General features: G+C 44.6%; 1 protein-coding gene across 1 annotated transcript in view; it reads right to left on the bottom strand.

The window, feature by feature from the left end:
* Window positions 1-17219, bottom strand: part of EDAR (ectodysplasin A receptor) — a gene marked incomplete at both ends in the record, with an annotated part of 58421 nt that extends 41202 nt beyond the window's left edge. Inside the window, one exon of the mRNA XM_084306426.1 lies at window positions 17187-17219. Within this exon, the coding sequence (XP_084162552.1) occupies window positions 17187-17219 (33 nt within the window). The remainder of the gene's footprint in view (window positions 1-17186) is intronic.
* Between the last annotated feature and the right edge of the window lie 4080 nt (window positions 17220-21299).

Below are 21299 nucleotides of genomic sequence, written 5' to 3'. Positions count from 1 at the left end.
TGCTGGATTACCATGTCTTCTCACTTCCTCATACCTTATCTACCCTGCAGGCTACAAATCACACAGATTTTTACCAACTGGAAATATTGTTTTGCAGCTCCATAGACATCTAACAGCAAAAGCTATGAGACCTTGCAAACTAGCTCATGGTTATCTGAAGGCCAGAGGCACACAGCATAAAATATTTTACGGTGCTAGTGAATCTTCCTAACCAAACTTTTGTGGGAGGCATTTATAAGCTAAAAACTTCAGGGGGTTGGTTATTTTTGTTTGGTCACAAATAGAGTTTAAAGTAGTCTACCCATCCTCCGGCTTAAAATGTCTGCAGGTATCAATATCCCGACACGGAAATAACCCAGACACAGATGGTATTGGATCACACAGGTGACTGCGGTGTTAAGGGCTTATAAATTACAAGGGACTATCCCCTCTTGGAGAAGCTGTTTTGGTAAATTCAAGTCTAAGCATGAAACGAGCAAAACATAAATTTTAGGTCTTTCCTGTCAAACATGATGTCTCGTTCCACTGGTTTGGAAAAGATCTTAGCTGTTGTTTCTCTTAGAACAATATGAAGGCCTTGGGGAAAATTAATCTGGGGAGGGACGCAGCATGTTAAATGTACAGCACTGAATGCAGAAGAAATCTCAGTTTGGGCCTGAAGAATCGCTCTCGTCACAAGTTGGCAGAATGTTTATCTCCCATTTACACCGAGACAGATTTTGGAAACTGGTTAGCGTGTCCGTGATTCCTGGGTGAGCCTTTAGCTGGCTGTGTGCTTCTGTGTCTCACAAGAAGTTGTTTAGTCCCCAAGCCCAGGTGGGACTGCATGGAGAAAATGTCATGCAGGAGGATGTTTGTGCCTCCGCGAAGGAAGATGTTGTCAATTAGGCTGTTGCTGGAGAATATCATTCGAAGAATTCTTGGAAGAGGAAATGCCAAGTTTCTAGTTAAACTTGTTGAGTATTCTCTGGCAAATTTGAATAAGAAACTTTCTCTAGAGACTATAAAAATAACTGGTTGAGCCAAGTAAACAATGTATTCAATGTGACAACTTTTGTCATCATGTCAGCTCTGATTTTCACAGATTATGATGAAGGCAAGAGCGAGAAGCTAAAATAACACTGAAGGCTTGTAAACACAGGGGTAGTCTGGGAGAGGAGTCGGAGCGGGGCAATGAACTAAACGCACGAAGCTAAGGCACACTGAACCTGTAAGGCTTCTCCTGAACACATCTGTTAGAGCACCCTCAGCCAGCTGACTTAACTTAAACGTCCAGCACTAAAACACCTGAAAAGGCCTACGAACTGTGTGGTTACGAACACGGTCTGAGGGAGGAAATGCAACTGTTCTCTCCTGCTTCGCTTATCTGCCGCTAACATCTTGTGCTGAAGTCCTCTGTATGAAGCATCATGCCGAAACAGGAGCTGAAGCACGGCCTGCAGAGAGGAGTATTCCAGCAGATGATGTTTGTTGTGTTGTGTTGTAGAAGAAAGATTTAAAGCAAGTGGCTGAAATGTGTAAGAACAGTTCCCATGGTAGACTGATGGCTGTAGAGAAGTTTGGAAGCAGCCAATATGGGAAACATTTGCTCCCTTATGTAAACACGCTTATTTTTGTAAAGCCTTGGACAAGCCTCAGAAGGGTGAGCTCATGTGCAGCTGAGCAGCCTTCAGTTATCTTACCATGGATCACCCTGACAAGTTGCCATAGATGCTTCGAATAACTTACAAAACCTGTAGCCATCCCTATACCCTGCCCATGCTCCTCAGTGGTCTGCCAGAGCCATTATAGCTGGATACAAGCTAAAGCAGCCCTCAGGCTGCTTGAATATGTGTTGGGGCTATGCCAGGGCAGGCAAAGCACGAGGCGTAGTTCAGCCTCTGTGCTGGGGCCAGCGTTTACACACAAATACACTTCTGCTGTGCTTACTCCACCATGTGCAGGCAATAGCTGCTATCACACCTTGCACGGTGCTTGGCTGTTGTAAGTAAAACAGGAAAACAGTCACTGTCAGCTCTTTCTTGTTTCCTATGCAGATCTTTTCCCCTGTGATTCAGAGATTTTGTGTTGTGTTGGAGCTCTAAACCACAGTTATCTCCACAAGTGTTTGCTGGAAGGAGAGGTGTGGCCGTGTCTCCACATACAGCCCCCAGGGGCAGTCACCCGTGGTCTCTGCCTCTGGACTGCAGCCCTGTGCCCCTCAAAGCCTCAGACCCTAAGATACGAGGGGCTGAGGGTCTTGGGAGCTTCAAAGGAAGGAGATGAGATGGGTAGGAGCGAGGCAGCTCCCTCCCCGAGGTGTGCGATCAGGCACAGCTGCGCAGGTGAAACCCCATCGAAGTCCCGGCGATCCTGGCGGCATCTGGATACGAGCCACGACACGGAAAAAGAGCGCTCAGTGTGGTAGCTGACAGAATTAATGAAAGAGGATCAAGCACATAAAAACGGCGTGTGTTCGCTCTGCTTAAAGGGAGCAGTCGTATAATTTGCCTATCAAAACAATACCGCTGCAAGCACCACAGACCTACCCTAATGTAAACCCGTGCTTAGCAGCCCGATCAGAAACCTTCAAGCTCTCTTTAAAATAGCCAAATCCAAGCTCAGAGCCCCAAATGCAGCCCTCAATGTATTCCAAGCAGCGGAACAGTCACTAGCACGTTAGCAAGTAAGTAATAGTCCACAATTAGTGGAAAGATGAAAACTCCTGTAGCAAGCCTCACAGCACCAAAGAGCTTATTTGTAGTCCGTTGCTTGCATCTGAATGACACGTCAGCGAAAGATGAAGGGAGCCTGTCACAGCCCATTCGAAACATCACTTCTTCTAGACGAGCCTGTCTGCTTTCATCCCTCCTTGCATTATCAGCTGAACCGCTGGCACCAGGTATTCAAGGAATTTCAGAGGGAAGGAGGAGAGCACAATATTTCCTTGTCACCGTGATAGATTTGACAGACCTTTTGGGCAATACATCTAGCATCCTGTCACACACATTGAAATCTTTGGAAAGCCAACAGGCTTTGAGAACAATACTCCAGCTACTCCAGGCCGGGGGTATTAGGTTATGACTAGATCCCTCTTTTGCTCATGAATCACTCACTTTCATCCTTTAAATGTGCTCGGAGAACCGGGGGCTGGGACGATTCTGCAACAGCCTACCTGGCTTGTTAATTAAAGACATTCACTCGCGTTTGTTCCCATAGACTTGCCTCTCAGGGAACGGGTTTTCTCTGCTGAAGGTGGAGCGGCTCCCCAAGCTGCCACACATCTCGGAGGAGATTATTGCTGCTTTCCAAGGCTATTGTGTGTGCGGCGTGCGGTCAGCGGGCACGGCGCTGGGAGAGGTGCCGAGCTGCACCGAGGGGGTAGGCAGGCCCGGCGCTGATGTCTGGAGGCGAGGCGAAGAGAAAGGCCGGCTGCCGTGCCAAGTGATGTGGGCACCCTGCCTTCGGGGTGCTGGCACTCAACCAGCGAATTAGCGAGGTCTTTGAAGTAGCGAGCTGCTGACGGTGCTGTTTGAGATCGGTAAACAGCCATCCGATTGCAGCCGTGCGGCTGTGGAAGGATCCTCGGTGCCCAGAAATGGGGTGTTATCAGACCGGAGTCCGGGGAGACTGTGAAGGATCCCCTGCAGAGCAGCCATGTGAAGTCCTGCTGATCTTTCGGGATGAAGTGCCTGAACTGCCTCCGTGTTGCACAACCCAGAGCCCATTTTTCTCACTGCATGTCTCCAGCCTGTATTTTCCTGTAACACCTGAAACATGACCCATCTGTTCACGCACTCCAAATAGGAATGAAAACTATTGCAGAGGGTAGTGCTCTAACTTCTACCTTGTGCCATGAAGAAAGTGGCATGAACAAGCCTGTTCTTATATACAGTTTGTATATCCTTTTGTAAAAACCTTCCAAGTGTTTTTTTTTTCTTTTTTTTTTTTTTTTTGGTATTGAAGTTTTCACACAAACAGGATTGCAAATATGATCCTATTGTCTCCCCTCAGTTTTAATGATCTTCCTCCATTTGACTACATGCAGTTTCTCAGTAGTACAGCACAATGCATTGGACACGTACAAATTTTGGCACTCCGCACTTCAGTGACACCCCAAGTAAATTCAAGGCATTCTCTAAGCAGTACCCTCACTTCCACAAAATGCCATCCAGATGCTTCAGCAAACAAGTAAAGGCATGGTCCTCAGGTCTGATAGGTCTGATGGGTTAATTTTTCATCTCTTCCTAAGTATATTCCCAAGGCACAGCTTGCAAATGCTCCTAACCCTATCATACTCTGCCCAATTTTATTTTCAGGTCAGAGGAGTGTGCTCTCCCCAGGGTGGAATATTTATGTGCCATCTTTAAACTTTCAAACATTATCCATCTTTCTGTCACTTTGCCCAAGGAAGTGATTCTTCAGAGAGGGCAAAATGGCTTCCCATCTACTTGGAAATCTGAGGGCTCAATTTTTTTCTAATCCTTTCCTCATATGATTTTTATTTTATTTATTTATTTATAGGGGGAGAGATAACTTGTGGAGAACTTTTGGAAAGCTTTGTCTTGACCATTATTAGGAAGCATACAAAGAGCTGTACTGAAATACCTGACCTTAAAGTGGCTAGGTGCAGCTAGCTTTGTATATCTAGGCCCTGTTTAGGAACAAAGGAGACCTCTGAAGTGTTTCAAGAACTTGTTCTCCTACGTGGCATTATTTTCCCTTGGCTGGTTTGGAGGAGTACTGGATAGCAAAGGGCTTGTTTGTTTGTTTGTTTGTATACAGGCTCAGGCTTTCTGCTGATTTTAAAGATGCTATCCAAGCTTGCACAATGAAGCTTGCCAAGCTGTACCTGCTCAGGTCCTCTATCATGCGTGGTGCAAAGATTCAAGGTAGAGGCATTCCCAGATATCAATGGCTTTACAAGGAGGAAGTGGAAGATGAAATACAGAGTCTAAGTGACTTCTTGATAAGAGGATTAATTTAAAACTGTACACTTTGCTCATTTAACTTTTTTTTTTTTTTTTTTTTTTTTTTTTTTGTGAGCCAACATAAAATACCACTGTAATTTACTTTGGCCTGTGGGAATAACATCCCAGAAATAACATCTCCACTTAAATTCTAGTAGCTTAAGATCTCTGTAGGGCTGCTGCTTTCACTACAAGACCTATAATTAGCCATCCATTATGGCATTGAGCAGTAATATTGAGGAAGCCCATATTCCCCCTGGAGCACTGTATCCCAAATGTGCCAGTGAGCACGTAAGGGATGCGCTGAGGTCCCCCCTCCTGCTAGATCCAAGCAGCACAGGAGGTCTGAATTCCTCCCCAGGGCTTCTTGCAGAGATACCCCATATAACACATTGCTTTTCTCAGGTGTCTCACATTGTGAGCATCGGGATTGCTGCACCATACATCCCAAGGCTGCAGTGGTGTGATCTGGGCTGCTTTCCCCCGTTCTTGTAAGGGATTATAGCTGCCATTGGTGGCTCTGCTGGCTTCTTCTTCCCACCCACCCTGCAGGTGGACACAGCTCCCAAAACATTTCGTCATTTTCTGTTGAGAAAAGAAAGTAACTTTCCATTTAGGAAGGATGGAAAGCTGCTAAGCCAAGCACTCCTTTCCTCAGGAAGAGGAAAAACTTCCCCAGCCTTCGGATAGAGCATGGCTGCTATGGGGACGGGGATGGCTCACTGGAGCTGCTCCAGGTCTTGCAGGCACCCCTGGGACAGCTAATGTTTTCCTGACATGAGTGGAGGGAACACTTCCAGCTAGCTGATTTTCTGGTCCAACCAAAGGCTTAGTTCAGATGGAGGGAAACTGCACATACGAAGAATACCCGAATAAAGGGGTGTCTTATAGTTTGGGGAACGATTTTAACTTCCTTTCTAACAAAAAACAACAAATTTCTCACCTAAAATAACATAAACATATCCCCCACTAAGAAGATCCTACACTTGAATGAGGTCCTATTTTCCAAAGCCTCTTCCCATTTTATTTTCTTAAAACTATTTTCTGAATTAGAACTGAATTTACAGATGGTTTCAGTTGCTTGGAAACAGCATTGGCAGGGTCTGTCTGTGTGTGTGAACAAATTACCACTGAAAAGATTGCTCCTTTCCACGTGCAACCTTATTATCACCAGTACAAACTCCCTTGGGAAAGTGGCGTGGAGGCAAACATGAAGCTGATGAGACCAGTCTTCATTTCGACACACTTAGGCACTGAGACTGATGTATAGGTTTTCCTCAAATGTGCCAGACCCCAGGCCTTTTACAACCTCTTCTGAACAACCAGTCAACCTAAGCTTATGTTTAAACAAGGCACTGAAACCTTGGTGTTGCAGCTCAGCTCTAACTTCTGATGGCAGTTGTCAAGAACGCCTGCTCTCCGAGGCTCAGCGACATCAGGGATATGATTTCAAGATAGCTCTTGTGTTAGACCCTCTAGCTTCAAGTGCAAGGCACTGTAAGTAAGCAACATTTTTAGCAAACACTTCATTACTACAGATCAGTGCTACCACACACTCAGATTTGCTTTTCCCAGGTTCCGCATAATGGGGACAAAGAACATTTGTATAAAGCACTGGAAAGCTGGGGTCAAGGGCATGAAAGCATGCAGGAGGTGTCATTTACTGCTAGTCTTTCAAATGTCATTATTTCTCAAAAGCAGTACTGTAGCTTGATCCTAGCCAGTCTACTCCAACTGGAAAAGACACGTCTCTGGCCTGCCTCAGATACAAACATACTTTAACTTCTCTTTGTCATGCACCTTTATTGAAGGAATGGCTACAGAGAAAGAAAGTTTTGACTCAAGGAGGAGGCCAAGAAATTCTATAATTCCCACTGATCTTCTCCATGCTGACACCGAGCTGAAGGTTTGGGCAAAATTTTAGTTTAGACCCTCTAATCATTACAATTGGTCAGGTCTGAGGAAAACATTTTGTATTCCCAGTTAGGTGCAATTTCTTTATAAAGTAGATCTCATATTACTTGTTCGGTGTTGTCACAGGCCTGATCTTTCTCCAGGCTTCTTTAGAAATGCAAGGGTAAGAAGTATAAAGAAAGGAAAATGTATAAGAATAAGTAATTCTTATAAGAATAGGTAATATATAACATAGGTAATGTAGGTAATAGGTAATATAAGAATAGGTAATTTTTACCTATATGTTGAATGAACGTGTAGGGAAGATGTGGTATAACAAATAAAGTGAGGGAAGCCACTCTCACTTAGAAGCAGACCTGCATTTTAAGAGGAGGGTGAAAAATCTGGGGCCTCACACAGTGGTTCTGGGGGGTATATGGGGACAGGCTGGAGATGCAAAGACAAGCCTGAAAATGCCTCTCTTCCCTCAGCACATGGAGCCTGTTACATGCCAGCACTGTGACCAGAGCTTCTCCAACCTCTTCCAATCTTTCTTAAAAGTTCCTTATCAAGAGCAAAACCACCACTGTAAAGGCAACCTAAACTGTGCCCTGAATAGTGGGGTACAGACTGAAATCTTCATGTGGCTACATGTTCTACCATCTTGTTTCGAAGTATAGTATGTTCTACTCCTTCCCCTCTTAATAATGAATGTTTTTTCCCTCCCTTCTTAATAATTAGGAATTAATGTCCTTGACACCATCTTAGAGCACCGTGTTTGGCAACTATTTACAGTGCAGGCAAATGTTTCAGCTTGCTGTTAAATATGCTCAGCGTTGTACAGTACACAAATAAAGGCTGTCTCTTCCTCAAAGACCTCAGAGTCTGGGAGATAACATGAAAGGGTGCTTAGGAAGATGAGTAACCTGGGGACTGCAGGAGGGGCTCACCTAAGTTACGACATGAAAACTTCTCATCTCCCGGAGCCACTTAAAGAACCTGTACATTTTTGCTGGGTGTGTGTTTTTGGCATTTAACAGTTTTGCAATTATGAAAAAAAACAGTGAAGCTGTTGACATTTGTTTGTGCCTGGTTTTGTTAAAACTTAAGTAAGGTGTAGGGGCTAATCCCCTGACACCCCCAAGCCTGCTACAGAGGGTTTCTGCTCAAAGCCAAAAGCTCTCAAACTGCTGGTCCTGCTCTGAGGGATGTGCTTTTCTTCCCACAAACACCTCGGTGGTTTCTGACCTCGAGAGGGATTCAAGGGAGAGATGTAGAGACCCAACGTCGCTCATATGTGACAGAAGACTTTTAATTTAAATACATAAAATTGTTAGACTTCTTTTTTTTTCTTTCTTTCCTATACTTAGGAAAGTTATGAGTCATGAATTAAACAGAAATAAATATGATGTAATCAGCATGTGCAGCTTTCCGTGATGCAGTTTTGCAAACATTTCTCCAAAACAAATGCATCTCTCTTCAGCCCCCAAACATGGGTTACGTGCGAGGACCTCATTCACGTTGGTGCCAGGCTTCTCTCTCCCTGGGCAGGCACTGCCAGGGCACAGCAGCCTGTTGCTTAGATCTGCCCTATATCCCTTGCCCATTTTTGTCTCCAAATTTCTGGAAGCAGAGTTTATCGTTACTGGAGGCCCAGGGACTTGACACAGACATCCCCAGGTTGTAATGCCTTCTTTGTACATCACCTCCCAGATGGTGACACGTGCATCCCACAAAGAAAGGATGAAGATTAATTCCTCTTTCCTTCTTAGCATGGTCTAGGCCATATCAGAGGGGGTCCTGTTGGTTTGCAGATCCCACCAGGAGAGCTTGTTCATCAAACAGTGCTTGAGGTCAGATTTATCGTAGATCTCACAGATGACGTGGTCAATTTTACCTTACCAACACCAGAACAGTCTTCGTACTAAGAGGAATAACATAGCTGCACCTTTCCTTTGTGACACACTATCAAAATACCTAATGCATATGAAATGAGTGATCCCCAGTGTGATGAAGTCATGTTCCTGTTGCTTTTATGTAAATGCAAAGTGTGCAGTTACTTTGTGCATCTGAGTGACACACTCGGAGCCAAGTGTGTTTTGATTTCAGGCCAGTGAAAACCAGATTTTCCTTTTGCTGGAGGAGCTGAAGGGTTGGTGGAGCAGGAGGCAGCTAATGCCAAGGTAGAACTATGCACGGTTCTTGTCATATGTCTTTGAGTGATACATTCCAGAGGTGTTCTTTATTTAATCATGCAGAGATAAATAAGCTACTACTTATTACAAACTAATTGTTTTTAAGAAGCACAGCTCAAAGATAATCTATGCTATAGAGTTCCTAGTGCCAAAGACATCCAGGATTTTTTACATGTAAAATCATGAAACTGCTGTGATGCTTTTGAAGTTTTAACACACACACACACACACACACACACACTCTCACACACACACACTTGCCTAAAAACTTCTATGCAAGCAATAAAAACTCTTGTTTGGGTCCAGTCCTTCAAGGTGCAACAGGGGTAGTTTTGCATTCAGCTTCACAGGTTCGGTCCCTGCAAGTTTGACCTATCTGATAATAGGTTTTTGAACAACATATTTATCTCCCACTGCAATAAAAAAGCCTATGTTTTGAGTATTGATCAGTCTCCTCACCAAAAAGTATTTTCAAGGCTAGAGCAGTAAAGAGTTCTGCTCAGGAGAGAGGCTTAGCAAACACACTTTGAAGGGGAAAAAAAAAAAAAGACATATTGCTTTTTTCTTTGACTTCTCTAATCGCTGCAGATGTTGTGTAGTCGCACCTACGAAAAGTTAAATATTGTGTCTCTGTAACATTTTTGATCTTCATTAATTATAGCTCAGAAAACGTACAAAAAGCAGCCTGCCTCTTTAATACAAATAAGATTAATTGCACGGTTGTTCAGAAAATGAACCACCAGTAGTTAAACAAAAAATGTTTGTCTTTAAGCAGCCCTTGGATGATTTTTTTAAAAACTGTTACAGGAAGTGAAGAGGCTGCCAAATTACCATGCCCGTGAGCCTCACTCTCATTATCAGCCTAAACGAACGCACACACCCCGACACTTTCATCCTTTTCCAGGCCCAAGAAAAAGGAGGCATAAAAAAAAAAATAAAAATGAAAAACACAACCACCCTTCCACACAAAGAGGTGTCTCTGAAGTCTGGAATGCACCCTGGCTGTTTGAAGAGGAGATTTATACCTGACACCCTCCTTGAAGCTCATTGTCGAGACTCGCCTGCGTTCAAATCAACCGCAGACTGGCTGCTGCAGGTACTTCATCTTACAACGACCGCATAATCTGAGATAAATGCACCGGGAATTGCTCTCACTTTGAGGTAGAAAAAAAAAAAAAATATATATATATATATATAAGAAAAGAGTCAAACTCCTAGCGCAGGTAGTGGGTGGAGGGAGAAGCAGACGGGCATGGGCGGCAGCGGCCACCCGAAGGGCTGGGCTGGGATGCCCAAGCTGCCATCACTGCCTGGGAAGCAATGGCGAGCCAGCTGCCGAGGCAGGACAGCAAATAAATATGTTTATTGTCCATTTTGCAGTATCTCTCAAAGGCCAGATAAAAGTCGGGGCGTTAGGGTGCCGTTCGCGGTGCAGAACCGGTTGTGGTGCATTTCCCAGGGTGAAGAATTACCACGTCATTTGGAATAAGGCTGTTTTAATTCATGGCACTCAAAAACGTTTAGGAGGAGATATTCTGAAATAGCACTGATAGAGACAAGAAGACAGAAAAAATACAGTATAGGAAACACCTTGGTTAATATTAAAGCAAAATCAGAAAATCTCGTCTTTCTCTAGCATTTCCCAATGCCTATCTTTGCTCCTGGGACCAGAACGTAATACGGGATGAACAGCAAAACCAAGGACCCTTAAGGGCTGTTCTAGCACCACAGAGTGACCCTGCCTTTGAGTAGGACCCATTAGTGTCTTCCAGATTTAACTGCTTTAGGTTTGGTTTTCTGATTCTTCTTTACAAGTAGTTCAGAGCCAGGCCTGTAAGGGGCTTCTTCCAACATTTCCGGGCTCACAGGGATGTTTGGGATCTGGAGATCTGGGAAGAAGGAGCTGTTTTATTCCATTTCAGTTATAGAGCACTTTCTATATTTAGGATTTTAAATTATGGTTTATTAAGGATGCAAATTATGAGCATTCCTAGGACTCCAGGTACTTGCATGCCCCAGCTAGCACATAACCATCATGCTATTAGAAATCTGAATAAAGCAGGTTAAATTTGCAGCAGATTTAAAATAGGGCAAAAGGGAGGGCGGGAAGAGAGATTGTACAACACGTTCAACATCTAGCCACTAGGATGGGAGGAGAAACATCTCCTGAGCTGAACTGACAGAACTGCTTGTGAAGTTACAGCATCAATCTCACCTTGGCCACAGGTATGCCCTTCTATTTTCGCAGTTGAAAGGTTTACCATCTATACATTTTTTTTCTTTCTGTTTTTTTTTTTTTTTTTTTTTTCCTTGAGGGATAATGTTTTCTATCTGGTGCTAGCAGCAGGAGGTTCTCAAAGAAATCAGTTTCATCAGCCTGTGACCAATGTATTGAAAAATGGAGCATGGCTCTGTGGCAGCAATCGTGGCAATCCGCTGCGGACACTTAGCCTGGAGCCTCCATAATTTCCGACACAGAGTATCTGAGGAAATAGCATTCAGTATTTCATTCTGACATTTCAGCTCGTGACAGCAAGCTAGAGAGTGCTGCTTGAACCCAAAGTCAAACACAATAAAAGGAGCACAGCTTTACAAAAAAAAAAAAAAATATTGTGTAAGCAAAGCAGGTTCGGCTTGTGCCGCAAGAGAGGGAAACAGAAATATGTGGCTCTAGGCAGTCACTCTCTTGCTATGCCTGTTAAAAATAGCTTACTTGCAAATTTCAAGAAACCCTATCAAGGGCCTCCTAGCCTAATGAGGGCACCACCAAACCAATTAGGCAGCAAACACGCTGGATTCCCCAGCTCCAGCCACTGGAGAGACACCACCACTCTTGTGCCTGCTGCTCTTCATAAGCCCCAGAGCAGGATCTGAGCATCCTTTCCCCTCTCCCTCCTGTGTGCTGCAGTCCTCACCCTCTGCTCTGCCTGCTCCCTTGGTGCAGAGCCCTTCTCTGCAGCCTTTCAGCTCCCTCATAAATTCAAGGTGGCAAAGACATGCTGGGCACATGCTGCCTCTGCATCAAACTAATCCCACCAGGAACGCAGTTTCATAAAACTCACCCTCACCTGCCTGGAGCCCGTTGCCACCAGGGCAACGCAGCATCAGCATCTGCCCGCAAAGGGGTGGATAACACCAAGACTGTCATGCAAAGTGAAATGTAAGCACTCGTGTTTCTAACTTGTGAATAGCCACATCCCACACTGTGCCACATGGGCTCCTCTCCCAGAGCCGAGGATGGGCTGCTCAGTCCAGGCGGTCCCCCTGGAGTCATCCAGGCTCCAGTCAGGGACAGCTCATAGCAGAGGGCACAGCCTGACTCAGTGCTGTGCCCCCTGTAAGCATGAGAAAAATCACATGTATAACTCTAGCAAAACCCTATAATAAAAAGTGATTTAGCACCGTGACTATTTTCTTGAAGTAAATAAAGGGTTATAGAAGCAGCATTTGTGGAAGATACACCTCGCAAGTGCACAGCAGCAACCGAGGAACTACATTTCTTTTACAGCTTGTCTGAAATGTCACGCTGTGCAGGGACCTGGGGGCATGTTTTAGTGATGCGCTTTAAATGGTGGAAAGGAAAAACTAATTCTTCACGAAAAAGGATGCGAGTAGGAAAGTTGTTTAAAAGACAAAGCCTTGCATGGATAGCAAGCGCTTGTGTGCTCAGGTCTCTTTCAGAATCAGTTTCTGGCCATCTTGGCTCTGCCTTCTAGGACATCTACACAAACTCATGTATGCTCCTAAGTGCCAAATGTGTATACTGCATCTCAGCCTCGAGAGCAAGTGACAGTTAATTAAAACCATGCACCACAGAGGGCTTATCCTTTCATGATAAATGATGGCATTGACAGATGCATCATTTTTATGTTATGCTTAATTACGTCAAAGCTAGACCACCAGTGTGCAAAGGAGAGGGTAGCGTTTTTGTTTATTACTAATATGCTCTGTTGGTTACTTTTTTTCTGCGCTATTGACATGTAATGGAAAGTGACCAAAACCACATAAGTTACATGCCAGTTAAAAGCATCTCATTTTTGTTGCTATGTCATGACAAATTGTGTATACAAACCTTTTAAAAAAACATCCATAATATCACCCTTTTTCTTGGCGCATCACGGAGATGTGAGTTTAAGGCTGTAAAACAACAATGACCAAGTCTCCCCGTTCACCAGTTCTGTCTGTTTTCCTTGCTCAGGCTATTACAAATATAAAGCTTTTCACCTGAATCCCTGAGGTCCTGTTTATCTCTTGCTCATTTATTCTCCTTGTAGGAAAAAGCAAAAGCTGGATACAGAGCTACAAAATGGCTCTCCCTAATTTATGTGCCTAATAAAACAAACTTCTCCTAAAGGGACTAACATCAGTCTTCAAAACATTAAGACCAGATTTTGCTGCCCCCACTCAGAGAGCTGCATCGACAGCTGAAATCAGTGGGCCTGCTACAAGGTAAATGTATAAGCACAGTTAGCAAAGTCTCCCAAATAAAAACCAAACAGTCTGCAATGAAAGTGTTTTTTTGAAGTCTACCTTCAGTGTTCAGAAAATATTATGATTCATGTAGACTATTTTTACTTCAAAGCCATACAAAAGCCTGGAAATGAAACCCTAAGACTACCACATTCATGCCACCTATTACTCCTTCACTGAAGTTTGCCCTGTAACATCTTGCTCCTAAATCTCAGCTGTGCTCTCCACTTGCACTCTAAGGAACTGTTCTTGAACAGATTAAAAAGTACTGTGACTTGGTAAGAACTAAAGGCTTGCATACGGGATATGGTTAGCACATTTCAGAGGAGTATATGGTTTCCACATATCAATTTATTAGTGGAGTAGTAAGACATACTTTGAGTGAAACGGGACAACATCAAATACTCCCTCTGTTTAATTTGGAACAGGGAGCTCCCGTCTCTCAAGAGAGTGCCAAAACCACGGGGTTATTGGATATTTGCAGGAGGGATTTTTTTTTTTTTTTCATCTGGGTGTATTTCCCCAACTCTAACCAGATCCCAAAGCAAACGGGGCTTATGTAGTCATTTTTCTTTCCCCTTGCTCACTTGCGTGCCCCCAGCCCACCTCCCCCGCAGTCCTGCCCAGCCGGCGGATGCAGGGAGAAATGCTTCATGGTGCAGGTGGCATGCCCCAGCTCGGGACGAGGCTGCCCTGTGAGCGAGCCACTGACAACTTCACATGGCAGGAAAATCTTAGCAAGTGTCCCAGGGGAGAGAGCTTCAGCCACAGCTGGCAGTCAGCCGCAAGACACTGATACACCAGAAATCGACCCCCATCCACGCTGGTGCCCCTGGAGCTGCTTGCCTTGTAGCTCTCCCTAATTCAAACTATCCTGGGCTAATCTGTAGCACATTTTCACCAAGAAAGCTCCCTGCTTTGGCAGGGATCAGATCTGGGGACCAGATTTGTGACAGGAGCAGTGCCATGACAGACTTGAGCACCACCTGTGGAAGCCACATGAGGTGGCAGCGTCCTTGCTACTGCCAGAGCCTGGGGAGAGCAAAATGCCTCAAAATGGAGGCTCTCAGAAACCAGCACATGTGCTTTGGCCATGACTCCAGCAAGGCTCTTGGGAACAGGAGGCTCCCTCTGTGCTGTGCGGGTGAGGAGCCCTGGCACAGGCTGCCCAGAGAGGCTGTGGGGTCTCCTCCTTGGGGATCTCCAAAAGCTGCCTGTAGATGGGCCTGGGCAGCCTGTGCTGGGTGGCCCTGCTGGAGCAGGGCTGGGGCTTGGTGGCCTCCACAGGGCCCTGACAGCCTCTGCCATCCCGTGGTGCTGTGGTTCCATGAACTGGCCGGGGACTCAGCATTGCAGTCCAGTTCTGCAGGTTGCCCACAAAGCACACGCTGTGGATTCCCTCCTACAGGACACTTCCCTCCCACACATCACTAGTGCTGCGCCATCTCTTTGCACTTAAGACCCCCCTTGGCATGACACAAGGCCAGATACTCCTGCCTGCCTGCAGACAGCATCCTCCTTTGTTTGAACATCAGTTTGAAACTCTTCTCCTTTGACGACTGTGGGCAAGCTGGGAAAGCATCACAGAGACAGGGCTGCCCCAAGTCCCCACCGGGCAGCAGCCAGTATGGCCACAAGGGCTGTCCTGCTCCTCCCTCTTGAAGCCTTTCTGCTTTGCATCAGACAGTTTTTTTTTCTCTTTCTCACACAGGTGACTCCCAAACCCAGCAACCGGGGCACCACCTGGGATAGTGTTTTGGAAACTGGGGTCCAGTTCTTACTCTAATAAAAATTTAAATATTTTAGATTGAGTGTTCCCCAGAGCCCATATCCCCATACACCCTGGCAAGTACGCTAGCCAACAGCATTACTACTTTTTTTTTTTTTTTCTTTTAGTGACTCCAAAGAGTTACTTATGCCTAGAGGGATGGAAAGACACCTGCTCCAGAAAACACAAGAGCTGGGAGGGGGGCACTATGGTGAGAGAAACAGCTAAAGTCTCCCAGGCAGAGGAAGACACCGAGGCCAAATCTCCCTCTCACACCCCACCTGAACTCTGAGAGCATGGGCTAAATGTAAAAGTGCATCCACTGTCAGCATCAGGACTCACATGTGTCGTGAGGATCTGCTCCTCCAGCACAACCCAGGCCAGATATAAAGCATGTCCAGAAGCACAGGTTCAGGCATGCAAGGAACTCGGTGGATGCGAGCGTGGGTGTTAAGGAATGTAGGCACCTCTGGGGTGAAGGGGCAGGTGAGCGAGGTGTCTGAGGATCTAAAATTTAGACCTCAGCATGTGAAGTGATGGGTCTGCGAGGCACCCAAGTTCCTCAGTGGGATTAAGTCTATAAAGATGATCTAAAAGAAAGTATCTGCTTCCCACCCCAACATGTTCCCGAATCAAAGTTTCAGAGAGTGCCTGTTATTCTACGCGCTTTTCACACACCCATCTCTAATTGCTCTTCTGTGATTAAGGAAAAGTGTTTCATCTGTATATATGAAAAAGGGTGAAAACTCCAGATGAAAAACATAGCGAAGTTCAAGACGACTGTTTATGAACTTTCATCTGTTCGGCAAAAGCGGACATGTCTATGCAGCTAAGCAAAGGTCTGAGCACAACACTTGTTAAATTAATGCAGCTAGCATCAGTAACGATAGGGAAAATACCACAGATAGCAGCTTTGCTCCTGTATGTATTTCTGGAGAACTTGGACTTGAGCTGCTAGTACTGCTTTTGCACTTGTCTGTGCAAGGGGAAAAGCAGATGTCCTTCCCTTTCACTCATTTTGATTTAACTAATATGTTTTTTTTGCAGCCTGTGCTACAATTTTACCTTTTTTAAAAAAAAAAAAGTCCAACTCAGACATGGACTCAAGCAACAGCAAAGGAAAGCACAACATCAGCAGTCTGCTAAAAGAAATAGCAAAAACATCCATGACATCAGGACTCAGGAAGCATCCCAAGTCTTTGCACTTAAGTCTTTCCACCAAGCTTGTTTCAAAAGGGATGAGGAGAAATTTCTGAAGGAATAAAACAACTCCAAACACCACACTTCCCACTCATTTTCTTTGCTTCTGTTTTAGAATTCCAGAAGAAAAAGCCATACACGCTTACAAGAAACTACTTACTTGATGTGGTAAGCACAGATATTATTCTACCACTTTTTTCTTATTGTCTTTTTTTTTTTTTAAGAAAAAACTTTGCCATTACTTATATGCATCTCTGAAATTCTTCAGGGATGCTTGTATAATTAGGAAGAATTTACCGAATTAATAAGGCAGAGTACTTTGTAAAAGCATTAAAATAATTTGAGAGGCACACCCAGGCTACGCTGTGAACAATGTGTGGAATTGAGCTAGGCTGTAACATTTTGCTGAGAGTAAGCATTGGCTTCCAGAGCAGACAGTAGTTTTTACCAGGTGTAAGCCCGTCACTTTTCAGTCCCAGCCTCATACAATGATGCTGTACAAAGCCCTTTTAGCCACTACAAACCACAACAAGTTCAAAACCTGACTCATGTCTAGAACTTCGACTGGCTTGCCGTTACCAGCTTAGTCACTGCCAGCAGCCCTACATGAAACTGCTAATCCCATGGCATCCTCAGCACAGTTCCCTCCTATGGGAAAGCCCTGGTTAGTCAGCCTCGCAGAAAGGTAGGGTATTGTGATATTTCTCTTACCATTGTGCCGCTTTGTTCTTCCTGCATTCCCATCTTAATGACTGCACGAGCTGTTGGCCTTCCACGCTTTCTTTGTGTCTATGTAAATTCACCGTTTGATGCTGCAGAGGCGGAGACGATTTCTAAGTCAAGGGGCAGGTGTGAGTGAAGGGAGCAACCCAACAGCCAAACTATTTGAAAAAGAAACCTTTAATGTCTCATCAGCTCAGCACTTGAAAAAAAAAAAAAAAAAAAGCCTTCATAACTTGCCTGGAAAACTGGAAAAACAGGGTGTCTGGCTATAATTTAAGACATTAATAACAAGACGATATTGCAGTTCCCTGACATATTTTGACTTCAGCACAGCAAGAAAATACTATCTTAAAACTATGTCTGGTTATTATTATGTGAAACACTGTCGGTGACAGAGCAATTACAGAAAGTTTGATTTGTTTCTCATTCACTTCAAATTTTGACGTTTTCATTCACATTCAAAATTTTGAGAAAAGAGCAGTGGGTTAAATTTTATGGTGCAATTGAAAAAAAAGTTGTTCTTTTTCTTTGTTGAACAGACATACCGACAAGTATTTTGGCATGACCAGAAATTGGAGAGTACTTACAGTACAGTACTGGGATGACTTTCCAGACTGACCGTGGGCTTCAGAAGTGTTCAGTTACCACTATGAGCACATCTAAAACTGCACCCTCGGGACCTGACACCCTGATTAGCCAACAAAGTTACAGCAAGAAGTATTTTTCACCTTCAGGCTTGGCGCCTCCTTTCCAGCATATAAAGCATACACAGCGAAGCAAGAACAAATACACTGTGCCATGATGGAACACAGGGCAATATGAACTGTGTGAATTTCCACAGTCTTATTTTTATTTCTGTGGTCCAGAATAGACTTTCAAACGTTGAGCTAAAGCTTAAGAAGATGAGTGCTTGCTTATTTGGCACCATTCATCTATCTGAAGTTACACGTGTGCTTATAAGCTCTGCCATGTAAGTCATGATACATAGAAAACAGCCATGTAAAGCCTCTGCACATGCATCTTTACATCCATCACAGAGATCTCAACCAGAAACCAGAAGTCAAAATGTATTTCTTGTGTCCTATTGGACTTATTCTTTCTGCTGAAATAATCAACTTTTGAGACTGTTGCCTCATCTAGAACATTTTACGATGCTAGTAGATGGGTGAATGCAGGCATCCTGCTCTTTATGCCTTCAAAGCTATCACGTAAAGATAACAGTGTTTTCTTTTAATCTTTTTTTCATTACTGAATATTATGCTTACAACAATCCTGCTTTGCTACAGATGGTTTCCTGTTGTTTCTGCCAAATGTGAAATAGCTATAAAACTTGAAAAGGTTTTGATGCTGTCACTGCATGAAAAATTGCATCTACGAGGGAAAATTAAATATGAGCCCTAGCCTTTAATTGCTTTAATCTTACTTGGTAAGTGAACTTTTTTACCCCCACCCCCAACTCAAAGCTTCCGATAACATGACCTGAAGGGAAAAATATAGCTATGTATTTTAGTCAGGTAGAAAGCCTTCATTAACAAAAACAAAAAAGAGGAAGGGGAAGTAGATAATTCTCATGTCCAGACCAACCAAACAGCCACCAACACCAGCTAACAAGAGCAATGCCTTTGGCTCTGCGTCATAAAATATGTAAAGTCATTTCTGTTAGAAGACAGCAAAGTTCCTGTTTACAGTGCTATAATAAGGAGATCTATCATCTTAGCAGACAAATTACTAGAAAATGGCTTACATACTCCCAAGAGAACAGAGCCTTTGCTCCTTGCGTGGGCAAATCTCAGTGAACTCGGTGACAGCTTTGCTTGAATGCAAAAGGAGTAGTAAGAAGCACTTCAAAGAAAAATTGAATTTTATACATTTCTTATTCTATAGGGAAAACTGTTAATGCTCTTTATAGGCATAGAGTCAGTGTTGTATGGGAAAAGGACTAGAGCAAAATCTTTTATCAGTAAAGGTATAGGACAGGCACATTGCTTGCACAAGTGGAACATCACCAACAAATGGGTGAGTGATATGATTGCTCTCAAATATCTGCCGATATTTGACAGGCACCCCATCAACACTCTCATATTCGAGAAAAAAAAAAAAAAAAAGCCAAAACCTGCAAGCATTTAACCACATCCTTCTACCAACAAGGTAAGGCTGTCTTCATTGCCATGGATCTGTCTGTACAAGCACTGAGGGCAGAGGCAAAAAGAGTAAATATAAGAAACCGCTGTCATTTTGAGTGCATTTGTCTGTCTGTTGCTGTGCCTGATATCTTAGGGCTCTGCAGCACAAGAAACAAGTGCTCTGTATTGGAGACTTGGCAGGCACCCATTTCTGCAGGAAGAAAGCATGCAACTGTAGTCTCACCTGACCAAGACATCGGGCTTGAGCTTCACAGCTGCTCAGCCCTCTCCTGTTCCTTCCTGGGGAGGGATCTGGTACCTGTTCACCACAAGAATAGTTTCGCTCACGGTGGAAAGGGAAGCTGGGGGAACCGTCGTTTCTTTTAACCTGTGTTGACTTTCCCTGCTCTGCAGGCTGGAATTGAAAAGCTGAGACAGAGGTGACACTGTGTGCAGGAGAGAGTGGAAAGTGTGTGCCGTCCTCAAGCTGCAGCAAAATGTCTCACCTCCACATGGACGTGCCTCACCCACGTGCTTTATCCCCAAGGGCACCTCTTCAAAGTGCCCCGGGCATTTCCCCACACCGAGGTACTGGCACCAGCGTTATCTGCCTGGCTGTTTAGTTTGACTTACACTTATGCTAAGTTAAAAGCAACTTTATACAAGCTCCGAGCAACCTGCACCCCACAGCTATGGACAAACCCCTGTAGCTCAGCCCAGCTGTGGTCACCGAGAGGACTGGTGAGCTGGGGGCTGCCAGGGTTCAGGAGCTGCCTGGACCTGCATGGCCAACGTGCTGGACCTGCTGCCTTCCCTGAGGGATGGAGCCATCTCTGATGGCTGTTTCCTTGGGCCAAGAAAACATTTGTGGGCAAGAGCCTGCTATTTCTTTTTCATAGTGTAGCCTGTGTACATCTGGGCCTTCGATGATGGTCGGATACGGGCACGTAGGTCCTAGTTGAAGGGCTACTGATGTTGTTGGAGAGTCTCCTGTTGGCTTCCCTGGGAAGAGGATCAAGCCCCTGCATGTTTGCTTATTTCTTTATTTATCACCAATTTTGCCATTTGGTCACCAGCTGAATTATTTTCACCTTTCACATTCAATTAAATACCACAAAATGCTAGTGCAGGACTTTTCTCACAACCAGCTAGAAACCATGATAGAAAACACAACCCTGCCACATCAGAGACGTTCTTCATATACCGTACGGTATTTGCATCTAGGTTTCCTTGTTGCTAGCCAATGCCATCTGTTATCTGTTTTGGTCTGCTTATGAGAACTGGTAATTTCTGAAAATTGAGAGCAAGGCAAGAACAATGGCTTTTTCCTTTGTATTTTATGTCCCAAAGAAATGAACTGGATCTACACATGCACACAAAAATATACCCCTCCAATTGGCAATATGCTAGCGTATGCTTTTTCTGTATGGAAAATTTAAAGAGACAAGGCCCATCAAGGGGAAATATTTGAGCATAATGAAATAAATGTGCGCCCCACAATGCTTGGATACTCAGTTCTGCTTTTGTCTCTCTTGGAGGGTGCTGACGCTCAGACTGGCTGATGGATTAAGCAGTGACAGCTGAGATGGTTGCTGCCCTCAGCTGCGCGCTCTGCCCCCTCGCTTGGAAATTACTGCCCTCCTGCCGCCGGCACAACTGAACGCTTCGTGAGTCCGATTTCAGACTGCCAGACTTCACGTGAACCTCGGCTCACGCCAGTTCGCCAGCCCGTAAACTCCTGCGAAGCGCCGAGCCATGCCGGCCACGCAGGTGAAAGACCAAGAAAAGGAAAAAGGGGTGCCTGGGCCAGCCAGCGGGCAGCAGCCCATGGCACATTCCCTCCTATTTTTGGAAACACAAATGTGCCGAGCTCAGGGGACCCATTGTCACATGCTGCCCCCTGAGCAAAGAAATGGCAAAATGTCAAGTGACAAAAAGGAGAACGCGTCCCCAGCCTTTTCTCGGGGTTTTTGGTTTT

Source organism: Netta rufina (genome assembly GCF_964035555.1).
Source record: "Netta rufina genome assembly, chromosome: 1".
NCBI lineage: Eukaryota > Metazoa > Chordata > Aves > Anseriformes > Anatidae > Netta > Netta rufina.
Note: the sequence above shows the minus strand (reverse complement) of the source record. Positions and strands in the feature narration are given on the sequence as shown.